We start from the raw sequence: 19,922 nt of genomic DNA on the forward strand, positions 1-19,922 counted from the left end.
AGCAGAGGGAGTGCAGATGTGGGGGAAGCTGACCCTGGCGCCAGCTGGCCAGGGCCATAGGACGGGGCAGTCCACAGCAGGCTCACACCCTGCCCTTCAGAGTTTCAGCTGTTGATGCTGCTTCCAGGGCCTTGTCCTGTCAGGAAGCTTGATTTGGTCTTTCAACTGCTTTTCTTTTCACATTCGCAAGGACACTTGGAGGCAAATACCCAGGGCCACTCTGAGAAGGCCTGAACCTGCTTTATTAACAGTGTAACACCTAAGGTTCTTGCCTAGCCACGCCATAGAATTGGTGTGGCGGCTGACCGCAGCGAGTGATAGAAACACGGACCGAGAGAGAGAAAAAGCTGTAGGCTTTATTGAGCAGAGTGAAAGTACAAAGCTTGCACAGCATGGAAGGGGTCCAGAATGGGTAGCCAGAGTTAGACTATAGGATTGCCTTTTAAACTCTTCAAGGCGGGAAATACCTGAGGCGGGAAGATGTTACCAAAGAGAGAAACAAAGGCAATTAACCATTTGTAACATGTCTTAGATCTTGAGGAAAACCGGAATTGCAACTTAGGTTTTATCTACTTTATGACCTTGCAGCGTCATGGCAAAGGAGACAGGATCTTACAGGACTTTACAAAGTATGTTTACAAGGAATTGGAATTGGGAGTATAGATTAGGTCCGCTGGTTACAGAAAAACGGGCAGTTAACGTTATTTTACTTTAGTTTTGGGGCGGGGGAAGGAAGAGAGGGAGAGAGAACACAGGGAAACTTACAGGAAAATTTTCGCTGTTCATAGCTTTCATGGGGAAGAAAACACATGCACAAATCCTGGTGTTCGGAATATTTTAAGCATATATCTTCAATATTATTCATCCAGGACCGAAGTAAGTCGTGATGCAGGAAATGAGTGCGTTTCACAGCTTGCTGAGCCCCTACTCGACCCTGGAAGCCCAGCTGGCCCCTCCTCTCAACAGGAGTGAGAATCAGGTATGTTGGTCGGCCATGGACTCTCCTCAATGGTAAATGGGTGTGTGGGGGTGGGGAGGGGGTGTGTGTGACCTTGTGTTTGTAACCTCTTTGTTAGAGGATTTCTGTTCATTCTCAAGTAAAAAGGCCACATCAAGTAGGAGTGTGAGATTGGCTCACGCCTGTATTCCCAGCACTTTGGGAGGCCGAGGTGGGCAGATCACGAGGTTAGGAGATCGAGACCATCCTGGCTAACACGGTGAAACCCTGTCTCTACTAAAAATACAAAAAAATTAGCCGGTTGTGGGGGCGGGCACCTGTAGTCCCAGCTACTCAGGAGGCTGAGGCAGGAGAATGTTGTGAACCCGGGAGGTGGAGCTTGCAGTGAGCCGAGATTGTGCCATTGCACTCCAGCCTGGACAACAGAGTGAGACTCCGTCTCAAAAAAAGAAAAAAAAAAAGTACAGGGTGCAGTGCCATATGCAATATGTGGTACATACTTGAACTCAAAACTTATTTGTTATTTATCTGAACTTCCAATTTACCTGGGTATTGTGTATTTTATTTGGCAACTCTACCCTTGGAAAGCAGGCTAATATCTGCAGTGCACCTGGATTCATAGATGAAGATATGGGTGATAAAACAAGTAGAGTAAAATAATTGGGAACATTCAGTAGTGTATACACAGATATTCACCTCCTCTATAACAAATATGTTTAGATTCATGTTTAAAATATTCCTAATAAGATGTAGAACAACATCCCTCTTGGTTGTGGTATTGGCCTAGCTCAGAGAATTCAGTTTCTGCTGTCATCACAGCTGGGAATGAGAAAGGGAGGGGCTCTGGTTGGTCTCCCTCTGCCTCTGGAGCACACGTGGAGGACATGAGGCTGCCGCAGGAGCAGCTCTGAAAGCTGAGTTCTTGGGGTCACTGTGAAGGAGGGAAGCTCAGGTGCCTTGAAGCCTGGAAAATCCTTGCTGGGACCGATGTCTCACGGTTTAAAAATTAGAAGGGAGAGATTTGCCATTACATTGCAATGCATAGAACACCCTTAAAACAAAAAAGCAATAAAGGAAAGTAACTCCACTGTAATGTCAAAAGAACTATACAGCTACAGTGCTGAAGAGACGGCAATACTGGCACTAGAATGAAAAGATTCATGGAACACACTGGAAAGTCCAGAAAGAGAGCCATGTGTATGTAATATTTTATCACATGATAAAGTTGTACGTTAATATCCTTGAGAAACTACTGGATTATGTAATAAGTTCTCTTTTGGGAATTGACTTACCATATGGAAACAATTTTTTTTTTTTTTTTTTTTTTTGAGACGGAGTCTCTCTCTGTCCCCCAGGCGTGCGGTGGCACAATCTTGGCTCACTGCAAGCTCCGCCTCCCGGGTTCACACCATTCTCCTGCCTCAGCCTTCTGAGTAGCTGGGACTACAGGCACCCGCCAACATGCCCAGCTAATTTTTTATATTTTTAGTAGAGATGGGGTTTCACCGTGTTACCCAGGACAGTCTGGATCTCCTGATCTCGTGATTCACCCACCTCAGCCTCCCAAAGTGCTGGGATTACAGGCGTGAGCCACTGCACCCAGCCAGAAACAAATCTTCTTAAGTTACTATGTTGCCAGCTACAAATGGAGATTTTCTTGTAATAAAACTGAAAACAGAAAATCATCAGACTTTAACCATGATGAATTACACACTTATTGTAAGTGAGATTTGCCTCTCTGATCCTAACATCAAAATAGACCCCTTAGAAAAATTGATAGGTTTTATTAAAAGTAATACACAAAGTTCAGTTCGCCAAAAGGTGCTGAAAATAATAGCAAACCACGAGAAATATTTTCAATACATTTGATAAAGAATCAATATCTCTAAAATGAAGTATATTAATTTTTACAAACCAATAAGAAAAAAATGATACCCAACAGAAGAATAGGCGAAGAGTATGAAATGGCAGTTGACAAAAGAAGAAGTATAAATGGCCTACAAAGTTGTTGAGTAATGCTAGCATTCACACAGGTAAGAAAATGCAAATTGAATTAACAAATCTCATTTTCTGAACCCCAGCGCTTGGATTGAAATTGCTATCGAATAAAGTATATGACTTAGGGAATGTTAGTTAAGCCCTTTATTTCTCATCTGGTATATTCAATGGTACTTTAACCCCTCAATGGGGTTTCTGTGAAGATTAAATAAAACTTACATGCAATGTGATTAGTACAGTAACTACCAGAATGTCAGTACCCGTGTTTATCATTAGCATATTATTATTACTACGGTAATTATTGTATTAAAATTCCCAATAGATCAGAGATGCCATCATTAAATAGTCTATGAATAAAAGCATTCAAATAAATGATATGGACTTCTTTATTCATACTTATGAAGTGTATGCACTTTTAGAGGCAAGACACAAAATCTAGACACTGGAAGATAAAAGATTGATTAAAATGTATAAAACCTTATCAGAATGAAAATATAAATATGACAGTCAAATAGAAACAATATATACTGCACTATGACAAACAAAAGACTTTTCTGTAATACTGAAAGACTTGTTCTGAATAAGAAAAAGTGAAAAAGTTCAACTGAACTGATAAAAATATTGTTACCTATAGGGTCAGGGAGAGAAGAGGAAAGAGAAATCCAGAATGGGGCCTGGTGAGGTTGCTCATGCCTGTAATCCCAGCACTTAGGGAGGCCGAGGCAGGGGGATCATCTGAGGTCAGGAGTTCGAGACCAGCCAGGCCAACATGAGGAAACCCTGTCTCTACCAAAAATACAAAAATTAGCTGGATGTGCTGGCGGGCACCTGAAATCCCAGCTACTTGGGAGACTGAGGTAGGAGAATCTCTTGAACCCAGGAGGCGGAGGTTGCAGTGAGCCGAGATTGCTCCACTGCACTCCAGCCTGAGTGACAGACTGAGAATCCGTCCCAAAAAAAAAAAAAAAAAAGAGAGAGAGAGAAAAAGAAATCTAGAATGTAAGTTAAAATCTCCAAATGCATCTTCTTTAGAATTATGACTTTAGTTCCATGTAAATAGTTTACATATGCAAAACAAATATGAAAGAAAACAAAATAATACAACAAATGTCTAAAATTTTAAAATGAAAACTGAACAAATAAACTAGCTATATCAATGTTGGCATGAACATGTAAAGAAAAATTATTTCAAATAATTTTGTTGAAAAAATATTCGGATTATGTACCCAAAAAGGAAAGAAAGAGAGAGAAAAGCAAGGAAGGAAGAAATGAAAAAAGGAAGGAAGGAAGGGAGGGAGTGAGGGAGGGAGGGAGGGAAGAAAAAATAATAAAAGCAAGCAAGGAAGTAAGAAAGGAGAGAGAATAAAAGGGAGGGCAGAGGGAGAGAGTGTTTAACTGCATATCTAGGCCTAGTGTTTTAGTGGTAATTATAATATTGCCTATATTGTTATAGACAAAAGGAGTAAGCAGCACTCTCAGCTGCGATCTCTGGACCATGATTGGATACATGATTCAGTATAAATACCCTTCCCATTTGCTGTCCAAAATATCTCGCTTCACAGCTGGACCCTAAGAAACAGAGTGAGTGGGCCTCCCCCATGTCCTAGGAGAGCTGAGAAAACCTTGCTCTCAGCCAGGCTGCTTAGCTGAGGCTTAGCTGAGATGGCAGCTTAGTCTTCAGGAAAGTCCTGGGGGAGGGTGGGGAACAGGGTGCAGCTGCTGCCAGGAGAGTGTAATATTAGGGGGGAGATCAGGAGTTAAGCTGCATTTCTCTTTGTACAGAATACAGTAAATTCAGGGCAGGAAATGAGAGGGGGCGGCTCTCTCTTGTGTACCAGAAGCAGCCACAAGACAGATTTTCAGTGTGGTGTAGGGCAGGTCTGAATCACTCTGCCTGTCCTAGGTGGCACAGTAATAGACCCCAGAGGCATTTTCATTTAGTTTCGGAGGTATAAATTTCCAGCTTATCCTTCTACTTCCATAAGTATCATGCTTTCCTGACTGACTCCTGATTCCAACACATCCGTGGAGTTGCAGACGTCATAGTACAGAAGATGCTGTGGGGCCTTCCCCTCCTGGCGTAGGTACCAGTGGATGTAGAAGGCATTTTCTACAGGAAGATCACAGGTGATTACAGCAGATGACCCCATCTGCCTGGTGCCTGACTTTATTCTCGCTTCCAAGTTAGTAGATATCTGACTGGCTGCAATGGGAACAACATAAAATATAATGAGGTATTCCTTAGTATGGCGTCCCTTGCTAAAGAAGAAAAAACCAAAACAAAACCCAACCTGTGAGCCTCTCTGTAGGCAGCACACTTACCAAGAGGCAGGAAAGCTAGAAGCAGGGCTAGGGCCCACCACATGCCTTCGTCTCTGGGGTCTTGGAAGAAAGGGCCCAGATGAACAGGAGCAGAAGATCCTCTCAAAACTCAGGTCCCACTCAACAAGGAAGTGATCCCTAGCACAGAAGGCAGTGGGGCAGGCTGGTCTTCCTGAGTCACAAGCAGGGAGAAGTGACTGAGGATGTGTCTTAGGGGACTCCCACGCCTTCCTTCCAGAAGGGTGGTGCCTGGGAGGACCTGCAGAGGAGCTCCTGCCTCTCTGCTCAGGCCAGTTCTGCAGCACCCTCTGTGGCAGCTGAGAGCAGGCCCTCTGCAGAAGAGAGCCAGGGGCATGGAGAGTTCAGGCCTCCAGCAGAGGGAGTGCAGGTATGGGGAAAGCTGACCCCTGGAGTCAGCAGGCCCAGCCCTAGGAGGGGGCAGTCCCACAGCAGGCTCACACCCTGCCCTTCAGAGTTGCAGCAGCTAATGCTGATGCCAGGACCTTGTCCTGCCAGGAAGCCTCTGATTAGGGCTCTGAACCAACTTCCTTTTCACATCTGCAGGGACACTTGGAGGCAACCGCCCAAGGCCAATCTGAGGAGGGTTGAATGTTCTTTATTAAAAGGACTGAGGATCATGTGTGTTGGTGGGCCTTGGACTCTGCTCTAAGGTAAATGTGTGTGGGGGGGGGGGGCGGGGGGGAGTACCTGTAATCCTGTGTGTGTGATCTCTTTATTAGACAATTTTTGTTCATTAAAGTAGGAGTGTGAGTTTGTTTGTTTGCTTGTTCGTTTTTAAAGTAGTACTGGGTGCCATGTCATGCAATATTTGGAACATACTTGAACTAAAAACTTGTTATATATCTGAACTTCCAAATTCCCTGGGTATTGTATATTTTATAATCAGCCCTACCTTCAGGAAGTGGACTGAGATCCGCAGTGCACCTGGATTCACAGTTGGAAATATAGGGGACAAAACAAGTACAGTAATATAATCGTGAAAATTCAGTAAGGCATGCACAGATTATCACCACCTCCGTAAGAAGTATATAGAGACACATGTTTGAAATATGCATAATGAGATGTAGAACAATGTCTCTCTTGGTTGTTGTGTTGTCCTAGCTCAAATTTTTCAGTTTCTGCTGTCATCACAGCTGGGAATGAGAAAGGGAAGGGGCTCCGGTTGGTCTCCCTCTGACTCCGGAGCACACGTGGAGGACATGAGGCTTCCGAAGGAACAGCTCTGAAAGCTGAGTTCTCGGGTCCTTGTGAAGGAGGGAAGCTTGCCTGCCTTGGGGCGTGAAAAAGTCTTGCTGGACAGAAGTCTCACGGTTTAAAAATGGGAAGGGAGAGGATTGAGATCACACTAGAATGCACAGAAAATTCTTAAAACAAAAAAATAATGAGAGAAACTTCATCAGAATGTGAAAACTATAAAGCTACAGTGCTGAAGAGAGGGCAATACTGGCACTAGAATGAGAAGATTCATGGAACACAGTGGAAAATCCAGAAAGAAAGCCGCATGTATGTAATATTTTATCATGTGATAAAGTGATATGTTAATATCCACAAGGAAATTGTCAATTATTTCATAAATTCTCTTTTTGGTATTGACTTACTGTATGGAGACAAATATTGTTGCATTTCTACCTTACCAGTTACAAATAGTGATTTAGTTGTAATAAAATGAAAATCATTAGACTTAAACGATGATGAATTGCATAGAAATTCTAGGTGAGATTGGCCTTTCTAAGCCTGATATCAAACTAGACACCCTAGAAAAATTGATAGATATTATTTTATTTTTCAAAGTTCAATTCACCGTAGGTGCCAAATATAAATAATAACAAATGAGGAGAAATATCTTCAACACATTGGATAAAGGGTCAGTATCTCTAAAATAGTGTATATTAATTCTTATGAACCAATAAGAAAAAATGAATCCTCCGAAAGGAGAATAGGCAAACAGTATCACAAGGCAATTCTCAAAAGAAGAACTATACATGACCTATAACATTGTCAAATATTGCTAGTACTCCTAAAGATGGGGGAATGCAAACCAAATTAACAAATCTCATTTTCAGAACCACAGACCTTGGATTGGAATCATTATCAAATTAAAGTATATGACTTAGGGAATGTTAATTAACCCCCCAATTTCTTATGTTACATTCAACGGTACTTTAAACCCTTAATGAAGTTTCTGTGTAGATTAAATAAAATATGCATGTAATGTGCTTAGTACATTAACTACCAGAATGTCAGTACCCATATGTACCATCAATATTATTATTATCATTATTCATTTTTTTGAGACAGAGTCTCACTCTGTTGCCCAAACTGGACTGTAGTAGTGTGATCTTAGCTCACTGAAGCCTTCACCTTCCAGGCTCTAGAAGTTCTCCTGCATTAGCATCCAAAGTAGCTGGGATTACATGTGTGCGCCACTACAGCCGGCTAATTTTTTGTATTTTTAGTAGAGACAGGGTTTCACCATGTTGGCTAAGCTGGTTGCAATCTCCCGGCCTAAGTGATCCTAACGACTGGACTGCCCAAATGCTGGGATTACAGGCATGAGCCACCGGGTCTGGCCAGTATTATTATTACTAATACAGTAATTATTGTATAAAAATTCCTGATAGATCAATCATGCCATCATTAAATAATCAATGCATAAAAACATTCAAATAAATGATATGGACGTCTTTATGCATACTTATGAAGTATGTGCACCTTTAGAATTAAGACACACAATCCAGACACGGGAAAATATAAGATTGATTAAAATGTATAAAAACCAAATATAGGAACAAAAATATAAATATGGCATTGAAATAGAATTGATACATACTGCGCTATGACAAACAGAGTGAAAAAGTTCAAGAAAACGGATAAAAATATTGTTACCTGTAGTGTCAGGGAGAAAAGAGGAATGAGAAATCTACAATGAAAGCTAAAATCTTGAAATGCATCATCTTTTACGATTTTGACTTCAGTTCCATGTAAATGTTTTATATATACAAAACAGATTTGAAACAAAACAAAGTAATACAACAAATTTCCAAAATGTAAAAATGAAAACTGAACAGTTAAACTAGCTGTATAAATGTTGGCGTGAACAAATAGAGAGAAATTACATCAAATGATTCTGTGGAAAAAGTATTCTCATTATGTACCCAAAAAGGAAAGAAAGAGAGAGAAAAGCAAGGAAGGAAGGAAGGAAAACAAGGAAGGAGAATGGATGAAGGAAACAAGGGAGGAAGGGAGGAAAGGATGGATGGAGAGAGGGAGGGAGGGAGTTAGGGAGGGAGAGAAAAATTAAAAAAAGCAAAGAAGTAAGAAAAAAGAGAGAGAGAATACAAGGGAGGGCAGAGGGAGAGAATGTTCAACTGCATACCTGGGCCTAGTGTTTTAGTGGTCATTATAGTATTGCTTATGTTGTTATAGACATAAGGAATAAGCACCACTCTCAGCTGTGATCTCTGGACCATGACTGGATAAATGATTCAGTATAAATACCCTTCCCATTTGCCGTCCAAAATATCTCGCTTCACAGCTGGACCCTAGTTGTACCTGTCTGTCATAGGAAGCAGAGTGAGTGGGCCTCCCCCATGTCCTAGGAGAGCTGAGAGAACCTTGCTCTCAGCCAGGCTGCTTAGCTGAGGCCTGGAGATGGCAGCTTGGTCTTCGGGAAAGTGGTGGGGGAGGGGTGGGGAACAGGGTGCAGCTGCTGCCAGGACAGTGTGATATTAGGAGGGAGATCAGGAGTTAAGCTGTCTTCCTCTTGTTCAGAATACAGTAAATTTGGTGGCAGGAAATGAGAGGGGGCGGCTCTATCTTGTGTACCAGAGGCAGCCACAAGACAGATTTTCAGTGTGGTGTAGGGCAGGTCTGAATCACTGTGCCTGTCCCAGGTGGCACAGTAATAGACCCCAGAATCATTTTCAATTAGATTTTGCAGTCTCAATATCCAGCTCCACCTCCTGGGTGTATGAGTATAATACTTTCCTGAACTGAGTCCTGATTCCAACACATCCCTTGCGGTGGAGACGTCATAGTACAGAAGACGCTGTGGGGCCTTCCCCTCCTGGTGTAGGTACCAGTGGATGTAGAAGGCATTTGTTACAGTAAGATCACAAGTGATTTCAGCAGATGACCCAGTCTGCCTGGTGACTGACTTCGTTCTCCCTTCCAAGTTGGAAGATTTCTGACTGGCTGCAATGGGAAAAACATAAAATATAATGAGGTATTCCTTTGTATGGCACCCCTTTCAAAAGAAGAAAACAAAACAAAAGCCAACCTGTGAGCCTCTCTGTAGGCAGCGTACTCACCAGGAGACAGGAAAGCTAGAAGCACTGCTAGGGCCCACCGCATGCCTTCCTCTCGGGGGCCTTGGAAGGAAAGGGACCAGATGAAGAGGAGCAGAAGATCCTCTTAAAACTCAGGCCCCACTCAACAAGGAAGTGATCCCTAGCACAGAAGACAGTAGGAGGAGCTGGTCTTCCTGAGACACAGGCAGAGAGAAGTGACTGAGGATGTGTCTTAGGGGACTCCCAAGCCTTCCTCCCAGAAGGGGTGGTTCCTGGGAGGACCTGCAGAGGAGCCCCTGTGTCTCCTCAGGCCCGTTCTCCCTCGCCCTCCTGTGGCAGCTGAGAGCAGGCCCTGAGCAGAAGGGAGGCAGGGGCATTGAGAGCTCAGGCCTCCAGCAGAGAGACAGCAGATGTAGGGGAAGCTGACCCTGGAGTGAACAGGCTCAGACCTTGGAGGGGGCAGTCCCACAACAGGCTCCTACCCTGCCCTTCAGAGTTGCAGCAGCTAATGCTGATGCCAGGAACTTGCCGTGACAGGAAGCCTCTTATTAGGGCCCTGAACCAACTTCCTTTTCGCATCTGCAGACACATGGAGGCAACCACTCAAGGCCACTCTGAGAAGGGTTGAACATGCTTTATTAAAAGGACTGAGGATCATGTGTGTTGGTGTGTCTTGGACTCTGCTCTAAGGTAAATGTGTGTGTGTGTTGCGGGGGGGAGGTTGTGCCTGTAATCCTGTGGGTGTGATCTCTTTATTAGAGGATTTTTGTTCATTAAATAAGAGTGTGAGTTTGTTTGTCTGCTTGTTTGTTTTTAAAGTAGTACTGGGTGCCATGTCATGCAACATTTGGAACACACTTAAACTAAAAACTTGCTATTTATCTGAACTTCCAATTCTCCGGGTATTGTATATTTTATTTGTCATCCCTACCCTCAGAAAGCAGACTAATACCTGCAGTGCACGTGAATTCACAGATGGAAATATAGGGGACAAAACAAGCACAGTAATATAATTGTGAAAATTCAGTAGGGCATACCAAGATTATCACCACCTCTGTAAGAAGTATATAGAGACACATGTTTGAAAGATGCATAATGAGATGTAGAACAGTGTCCCTCTCAGTTGTTGTGTTGTCCTAGCTCAGAGAACTCAGTTTCTGCTGTCATCACAGCTGGGAATGAGAAAGGGAGGGGGCTCCGGTTGGTCTCCCTCTGCTTCTGGAGCACACATGCAGGACATGAGGCTGCTGTAGGAAAAGCTCTGAAAGCTGAGTTCTCGGGTCCTTGTGAAGGAGGGAAGCTTGCCTGCCTTGGAGCGTGAAAAAGTCTTGCTGGACAGAAGTCTCACGGTTTAAAAATGGGAAGGGAGAGGATTGAGATCACACTAGAATGCACAGAAAATTCTTAAAACAAAAAAATAATGAGAGAAACTTCATCAGAATGTGAAAAGAACTATAAAGCTACAGTGCTGAAGAGAGGGCAATACTGGCACTAGAATGAGAAGATTCATGGAACACAGTGGAAAATCCAGAAAGAGAGCTGCATGTATGTAATATTTTATCATGTGATAAAGTGATATATTAATATTCACAAGGAAATAGTCAATTAGTAAGTTCTCTTTTGGATATTGACTTACCATATGGAAACAAATATTGTTGCATTTCTACCTTACCAGTTACAAATAGTGATTTAGTTGTAATAAAATGAAAATCAATAGACTTAAACGATGATGAATTGCATAGAAATTCTAGGTGAGATTGGCCTTTCTAAGCCTGATATCAAACTAGACACCCTAGAAAAATTGATAGGTTTTATTGTTTTTTTTTCAAAGTTGAATTCACTAAAAGGTGCCAAATGTAAATAATAACACATGAGGAGAAATATCTTCAACACACTGGATAAAGGGTCAGCATCTCTAAAATGGTATATATTAATTCTTATGAACCAATAAGAAAAAACTAATCCTCCAAAAGAAGAATAGGAAAAGAGTGTGACAAGGCAATTCTCAAAAGAAGAACTATACATGACCTGTAAAGTTGTAAAATATTGCTAGTACTCCTAAAGATGGGGGAATGCAAACCGAATTAACAAATCTCATTTTCGGAACCACAGAGCTTGGATTGCTATCATTATCAAATTAAAATATATGGCTTAGGGAACGTTAATTAACCCCCCATTTTCTTATGTTTCATTCAACGGTACTTTAAACCCTTAATGAAATTTCTGTGTAGATTAAATAAAATATGCATGTAATGTGCTTAGTACATTAACTACCAGAATGTCAGTACCCATATGTACCATCAATATTATTATTATCATTATTCATTTTTTTGAGAGAGAGTTTCACTCTGTTGCCCAAACTGGACTGTAGTAGTGTGATCTTAGCTCACTGAAACCTTCACCTTCCAGGCTCTAGAGATTCTCCTGCCTCAGCATCCAAAGTAGCTGGGATTACATGTGTGCGCCACCATAGCCGGCTAATTTTTTGTATTTTTAGTAGAGACAGGGTTTCACCATGTTGGCTAAGCTGGTCGCAATCTCCCGGCCTAAGTGATCATAATGACTGAACCGCCCAAATGCTGGAATTACAGGCATGAGCCACCGGGCCTGGCCAGTATTATTATTACTAATACAGTAATTATTGTATAAAAATTCCTGATAGATCAATGATGCCATCATTAAATAATCAATGCATAAAAACATTCAAATAAATGATATGGACGTCTTTATGCATACTTATGAAGTATGTGCACCTTTAGAAGTAAGACACACAGTCCAGACAAGGGAAAATATAAGATTGATTAAAATGTATAAAAACCAAATATCAGAACGAAAATATAAATATGGCATTGAAATAGAAACAATACATACTCCGCTATGACAAACAGTGAAAAAGCTCAAGTGAACTGCCAAAAATATTGTTACCTATAGTGTCAGGGAGAAAAGAGGAATGAGAAATCTACAATGAAAGCTAAAATCTTCAAATGCATCATCTTTTACAATTTTGACTTTAGTTTCATGTAAATGTTTTGTATATACAAAACAGATATGAAACAAAACAAAGTAATACAACAAATTTCCAAAATGTAAAAAAGAAAACTGAACAATTAAAGTAGCTATATCAATGTTGACATGAACACATAGAGAAAAATTATTTCAAATGATTTTGTGGAAAAAGTATTCTGATTATGTACCCAAAAAGGAAAGCAAGAGAAAAGCAAAGAAGGAAGGAAGGAAAACGAAGGAGAACGGATGGAAGGAAAGAAGAGAGGAAGGGAGGGAAGGAGAGAGGGAGGGAAGGAGGGAGGGAGGGATGGAGGGAGGGAGGAAGGGAGAGAGAGAAAAATAATAAAAGCAAGCAAAGAAGTAAGAAAAAAGAGAGAATAAAAGGGAGGGCAGAGGGAGAGAATGTTCAACTGCATACCCAGGCCTGGTGTTTCAGTGGTCATTATAGTATTGCTTATATTGTTATAGATATAAGGAATAAGCACCAGTCTCAGCTGCGGTTTCTGGATCATGATGGGATACACGATTTAGTATAAATACCCTTCCCATTTGTTGTCCAAAATATCTTGCTTCACAGCTGGACCCTAGGGGTACCCATTTGTCCTAGGAAGCAGAGTGAGTGGGCCTCCCCCATGTCCTAGGAGAGCTAAGAGAACCTTGCTCTCAGCCAGGCTGCTTTGCTGAGGCTTAGCTGAGATGGCAGCTTGGTCTTCAGGAAAGTCCTGGGAGAGGGTGGGGAACAGGGTGCAGCTGCTGCCAGGGGAGTGTAATATTGCAGGGGAGATCAGGAGTTAAGCAATGTTTCTCTTGTTCAGCACACGGTAGATTTGGTGGCAGGAAATGAGAGGGGGCGGCTCAATTTTGTGTACCAGAAGCAGCCACAAGGCAGATTTTCAGTGTGGTGTAGGGCAGATCTGAATCACTGTGCCCGTCCCAGGTGGCACAGTAATAGACCCCAGAGTCATTTTCAATTAGATTTCGCAGTATCAATCTCAAGTTCTTCCTTGTGCTTCCGTATGTATCATACTTCCCTGGACTGATTCCTGATTCCAACACAACCCTGGAGGTGTAGGAGTCATAGTACAGAAGACGCTGTGGGGCCTTCCCCTCCTGGTGTAGGTACCAGTGGATGTAGCCGGTACTTCCTTCAGCAAGATCACAAGTGATTTCAGCAGATGACCCAGTCTGCCTGATGACTGACTTCGTTCTCCCTTCCAAGTTGGAAGATTTCTGACTGGCTGCAATGGGAACAACACAAAATATAATGAGGAATTCCTTAGTATGGTACTCCTTGCAAAAGAAGAAAATAAAGAAAACAAAACCCGTGAGCCTCTCTGTAGGCAGCGCACTCACCAGGAGACAGGAAAGCTAGAAGCACCGCTAGGGTCCACTGCATGCTTTCCTCTCTGGGGCCTTGGAAGGAAAGGGACCAGATGAAGAGGAGCAGAAGATCCTCTTAAAACTCAGGCCCCACTCAACAAGGAAGTGATCCCTAGCACAGAAGACAGTAGGAGGAGCTGGTCTTCCTGAGACACAAGCAGAGGGAAGTGACTGAGGATCTGTCTAAGAGGACTCCCAAGCCTTCCTCCCTCCCAGAAGGGTTGGTGCCTGGGAGGACCTGCAGAGGAGCTCCTGCCTCTCTGCTCAGGTCCGTTCTCCGGCGCCCTCTTGTGGCGGCTGAGAGCAGGCCCTCTGCAGAAGAGAGCCAGGGCAAGGAGAGCTCAGGCCTGCAGCAGAGGGAATGCAGATGTAGGGGAAGCTGACCCTGGAGTCAGCAGGCCCAGCCCTGGGAGGGGGCAGTCCCACAGCAGGCTCACACCCTGCCCTTCAGAGTTGCAGCAGCTAATGCTGATGTCAGTACCTTGTCCTGCCAGGAAGTCTCTGATTGGGGAAGTGAACCACCTTCCATTTGACATCTGCAAGGACACTTGGAGGCACCACGCAAGGCGTATGTTTCTTGCAGCACTATTCACAATAGCAAAGACTTGGAACCAACCCAAATGTCCATCAGTGATAGACTGGATTAAGAAAATGTGGCACATATACACCATGGAATACTATGCAGCCGTAAAAAGGGATGCGTTCATGTCCTTTGTAAGGACATGGATGAAGCTGGAAACCATCATTCCGAGCAAACTATTCCAAGGACAGAAATCCAAACAGTGCATGTTCTCACTCGTAGGTGGGAATTGAACAATGAGAACACCTGGACACAGAGTGGGGGAACATCACGCACCGGGGCCTGTAGTGGGGTGGGGGAAGGGGAGAGTGATAGCATTAGGAGATATACCTAATGTAGATGACAAGTTGATGGGTGCAACAAACCAACATGGCACATGTATACATATGTAACAAACCTGCACGTTGTGCATATGTACCCTAGCACTTAAAGTATAATAAATATAAATAAATAAAGAAATAAATAATAAAAATAAAAGGACTGAGGATCATGTGTGTTGGTGGGTCTTGGACTCTGCTCTATGATAAATGGGTGTATGTGGGGTGTGTGTGTGTGTGTGATCCTGTGGGTGTGATCTCTTTATTAGAGGATTTTTGTTCATTGAAGTAGGAGTGTGAGTTTTTTTTTGTTTTTTTTAAGTAGTTCAGGGTGCCATGTCATGCCATATTTGGAACATACTTAAACTAAAAACTTGTTGTTTACCTGAACTTCCAAATTGTTTGGTATTGTATATTTTATTTGTCAGCCCTACCCTCAGAAAGCGGACTGAGATCTGCAGTACACCTGGATTCACAGATGGAAATATAGGGGACAAAGGAAGTACAGTAATATAATTGTGAAAATTCAGTAAGGCATGCACAGATTATCACCACCTCTGTAAGAAGTATATAGAGACACATGTTTGAAAGATGCATAATGAGATGTAGAACAATGCCCCTCTTAATTGTGGTATTGGCCCAGCTCACAGAGTTCAGTTTCTGCTGTGTTCACAGCTGGGAATGACAGGTGGGAATGAGAAAGGGAGGGGGCTCCGGTTGGTCTCCCTCTGCCTCTGGAGCACACGTGCAGGACATGAGGCTTCCGCAGGAACAGCTCTGAAAGCTGAGTTCTCGGGTCCTTGTGAAGGAGGGAAGCTTGCCTGCCTTAGAGCGTGAAAAAGTCTTGCTGGACAGAAGTCTCACGGTTTAAAAATGGGAAGGGAGAGGATTGAGATCACACTAGAATGCACAGAAAATTCTTAAAACAAAAAAATAATGAGAGAAACTTCATCAGAATGTGAAAAGAACTATAAAGCTACAGTGCTGAAGAGAGGGCAATACTGGCACTAGAATGAGAAGATTCATGGAACACAGTGGAAAATGCAGTAAGAGAGCCACATGTATGTAATATTTTATCATGTGATAAAGTGATATGTTAATATCCACAAGGAAATAGTCAATTATTTTATAAGTTCTCTTTTTGGTATTGACTTACCACATGGAAACAAATATTATTGCATTTCTACCTTACCAGTTACAAATAGTGATTTAGTTGTAATAAATAGAAAATCATTAGACTTAAATGATGATGAATTGCATAGAAATTCTAGGTGAGATTGGCCTTTCTAAGCCTGACATCAAACTAGACACCCTGCAAAAATTGATAGATTTTATTTTTTATTCAAAGTTCAATTCACCAAAAGGTACCAAATGTAAATAATAACAAATGAGGAGAAATATCTTCAACACATTGGATAAAGGGTCAGTATCTCTAAAATGGTGTATATTAATTCTTACGAACCAATAAGAAAAAACTAATCCTCCAAAAAAAGAATAGGAAAAGAGTGTGACAAGGCAATTCTCAAAAGAAGAACTATACATGACCTGTAAAGTTGTAAAATGATGCTAGTACTCCTAAAGATGGGGGAATGCAAACCGAATTAACAAATCTCATTTTCGGAACCACAGAGCTTGGATTGGAATCATTATCAAGTTAAAGTATATGACTTAGGGAATGTTAATTAACCCCCCAATTTCTAATGTTACATTCAACGGTACTTTAAAACCTTAATGAAGTTTCTGTGTAGATTAAATAAAATATGCATGCAATGTGCTTAGTACATTAACTACCAGAATGTCAGCACCCATATTTACCATCAATATTATTATTATTATTAGACTTTTTGAGACAGAGTCTCGCTGTGTTGCCCAAGCTGGACTGCAGTAGTGTGATCTTAGCTCACTGAAAACTCCACCTTCCAGGTTCAAGAGTTTCTCCTGCCTCAGCATCCAAAGTAGCTGCATGTGTGTGCCACTACAGCCGGCTAATTTTTTGTATTTTTAGTAGAGACAGGGTTTCACCATGTTGGCTAAGCTGGTTGCAATCTCCCGGCCTAAGTATTCCTAACGACTGGACAGCCCAAATGCTGGGATTACAGGCATGAGCCACCAGGCCTGGCCAGTATTATTATTACTAATACAGTAATTATTGTATAAAAATTCCTGATAGATCAGTGATGCCATCATTAAATAATCAACGCATAAAAACATTCAAATAAATGATATGGACATCTTTATGCATACTTATGAAGTATGTGCACCTTTAGAAGTAAGACACACAATCCAGACAAGGGAAAATATAAGATTGATTAAAATGTATAAAAACCAAATATCAGAACGAAAATATAAATATGGCATTGAAATAGAAACAATACATACTCCGCTATGACAAACAGTGAAAAAGCTCAAGTGAACTGCCAAAAATATTGTTACCTATAGTGTCAGGGAGAAAAGAGGAATGAGAAATCTACAATGAAAGCTAAAATCTTCAAATGCATCATCTTTTATAATTTTGACTTTAGTTTCATGTAAATGTTTTGTATATACAAAACAGATATGAAACAAAACAAAGTAATACAACAAAATTCCAAAATGTAAAAATGAAAACTGAACAATTAAACTAGCTGTATAAATGTTGGCATGAACAAATAGAGGAAAATTATATCAAATGATTTTGTGGAAAAAGTATTCTGATTATGTACACAAAAAGGAAAGAAAGAGAGAGAAAAGCAAGGAAGGAAGGAAGGAAAACAAGGAAGGAGAATGGATGGAAGGAAACAAGGGAGGAAGGGAGGAAAGGATGGATGGAGGGAGGGAGGGAGGGAGTTAGGGAGGGAGAGAAAAATAAAAACAAGCAAAGAAGTAAGAAAAAAGAGAGAGAGAATACAAGGGAGGGCAGAGGGAGAGAATGTTCAACTGCATACCTGGGCCTAGTGTTTTAGTGGTCATTATAGTATTGCTTATGTTGTTATAGACATAAGGAATAAGCACCACTCTCAGCTGTGATCTCTGGACCATGACTGGAGAAATGATTCAGTATAAATACCCTTCCCATTTGCCATCCAAAATATCTCGCTTCACAGCTGGACCCTAGTTGTACCTGTCTGTCATAGGAAGCAGAGTGAGTGGGCCTCCCCCATGTCCTAGGAGAGCTGAGAGAACCTTGCTCTCAGCCAGGCTGCTTAGCTGAGGCCTGGAGATGGCAGCTTGATCTTCGGGAAAGTGGTGGGGGAGGGGTGGGGAACAGGGTGCAGCTGCTGCCAGGACAGTGTGATATTAGGAGGGAGATCAGGAGTTAAGCTGTCTTCCTCTTGTTCAGAATACAGTAAATTTGGTGGCAGGAAATGAGAGGGGGCGGCTCTATCTTGTGTACCAGAGGCAGCCACAAGGCAGATTTTCAGTGTGGTGTAGGGCAGGTCTGAATCACTGTGCCTGTCCCAGGTGGCACAGTAATAGACCCCAGAATCATTTTCAATTAGATTTTGCAGTCTCAATATCCAGCTCCACCTCCTGGGTGTATGAGTATAATACTTTCCTGAACTGAGTCCTGATTCCAACACATCCCTTGCGGTGGAGACGTCATAGTACAGAAGACGCTGTGGGGCCTTCCCCTCCTGGTGTAGGTACCAGTGGATGTAGAAGGTATTTGTTACAGTAAGATCACAAGTGATTTCAGCAGATGACCCAGTCTGCCTGGTGACTGACTTCGTTCTCCCTTCCAAGTTGGAAGATTTCTGACTGGCTGCAATGGGAAAAACATAAAATATAATGAGGTATTCCTTTGTATGGCACCCCTTTCAAAAGAAGAAAACAAAACAAAAGCCAACCTGTGAGCCTCTCTGTAGGCAGCGTACTCACCAGGAGACAGGAAAGCTAGAAGCACCGCTAGGGCCCACCGCATGCCTTCCTCTCGGGGGCCTTGGAAGGAAAGGGACCAGATGAAGAGGAGCAGAAGATCCTCTTAAAACTCAGGCCCCACTCAACAAGGAAGTGATCCCTAGCACAGAAGACAGTAGGAGGAGCTGGTCTTCCTGAGACACAGGCAGAGAGAAGTGACTGAGGATGTGTCTTAGGGGACTCCCAAGCCTTCCTCCCAGAAGGGGTGGTTCCTGGGAGGACCTGCAGAGGAGCCCCTGTGTCTCCTCAGGCCCGTTCTCCCTCGCCCTCCTGTGGCAGCTGAGAGCAGGCCCTGAGCAGAAGGGAGGCAGGGGCATTGAGAGCTCAGGCCTCCAGCAGAGAGACAGCAGATGTAGGGGAAGCTGACCCTGGAGTGAACAGGCTCAGACCTTGGAGGGGGCAGTCCCACAACAGGCTCCTACCCTGCCCTTCAGAGTTGCAGCAGCTAATGCTGATGCCAGGAACTTGTCCTGACAGGAAGCCTCTTATTAGGGCCCTGAACCAACTTCCTTTTCACATCTGCAGACACATGGAGGCAACCACTCAAGGCCACTCTGAGAAGGGTTGAACGTGCTTTAAATTAAAAAGACTGAGGATCATGTGTGTTGGTGTGTCCCGGACTCTGCTCTAAGGTAAATATGTGTGTGTGTGTGTTGGGGGTGGGGGGGGGGGGGGGGGTGTGCCTGTAATCCTGTGTGTGTGACCTCCTTATTAGAGGATTTTTGTTCATTAAAGTAGGAGTGTGAATTTGTTTGTTTGCTTGTTTGTTTTTAAAGTAGTACTGGGTGCCATGTCATGCAACATTTGGAACATACTCAAACTATAAACTTGTTATTTATCTGAACTTCCAATTCCCCTGGTATTGTATATTTTATTTGTCATCCCTACCCTCAGAAAGCAGACTAATACCTGCAGTGCACGTGAATTCACAGATGGAAATATAGGGGACAAAACAAGCACAGTAATATAATTGTGAAAATTCAGTAGGGCATACCAAGATTATCACCACCTCTGTAAGAAGTATATAGAGACACATGTTTGAAAGATGCATAATGAGATGGAGAACAGTGTCCCTCTTGGTTATTGTGTTGCGCTAGCTCAGAGAATTCAGTTTCTGCTGTCATCAGAGCTGGGAATGAGAAAGGGAGGGGGCT

At 42.6% G+C, this 19,922-nt stretch overlaps 1 long non-coding RNA gene, 1 pseudogene and 1 gene segment (V, D, J or C); 1 reads left to right on the plus strand and 2 right to left on the minus strand.

Annotated features, from left to right (window-relative positions):
• Positions 1-4,271: 4,271 nt before the first annotated feature.
• LOC101146182 (T cell receptor gamma variable 8-like) lies at positions 4,272-5,321 on the minus strand (annotated as a pseudogene).
• Positions 5,322-10,025: 4,704 nt separating this feature from the next.
• The window catches only part of LOC134758911 (uncharacterized), a 28,401-nt gene continuing 18,504 nt past the window's right edge, over positions 10,026-19,922 (plus strand). Inside the window, exons 1-2 of the long non-coding RNA XR_010134639.1 lie at positions 10,026-10,278; positions 19,294-19,400. This is a non-coding gene — a long non-coding RNA (uncharacterized lncRNA). The remainder of the gene's footprint in view (positions 10,279-19,293; positions 19,401-19,922) is intronic.
• Positions 13,375-13,990, minus strand: LOC115935257 (T cell receptor gamma variable 4-like). The segment is given in 2 exon segments: positions 13,375-13,832; positions 13,948-13,990. Coding segments are annotated over 2 exon segments (426 nt in total).

The sequence above is a fragment of the Gorilla gorilla genome, chromosome 6, assembly GCF_029281585.2.
Source record: "Gorilla gorilla gorilla isolate KB3781 chromosome 6, NHGRI_mGorGor1-v2.1_pri, whole genome shotgun sequence".
Lineage (NCBI taxonomy): Eukaryota > Metazoa > Chordata > Mammalia > Primates > Hominidae > Gorilla > Gorilla gorilla.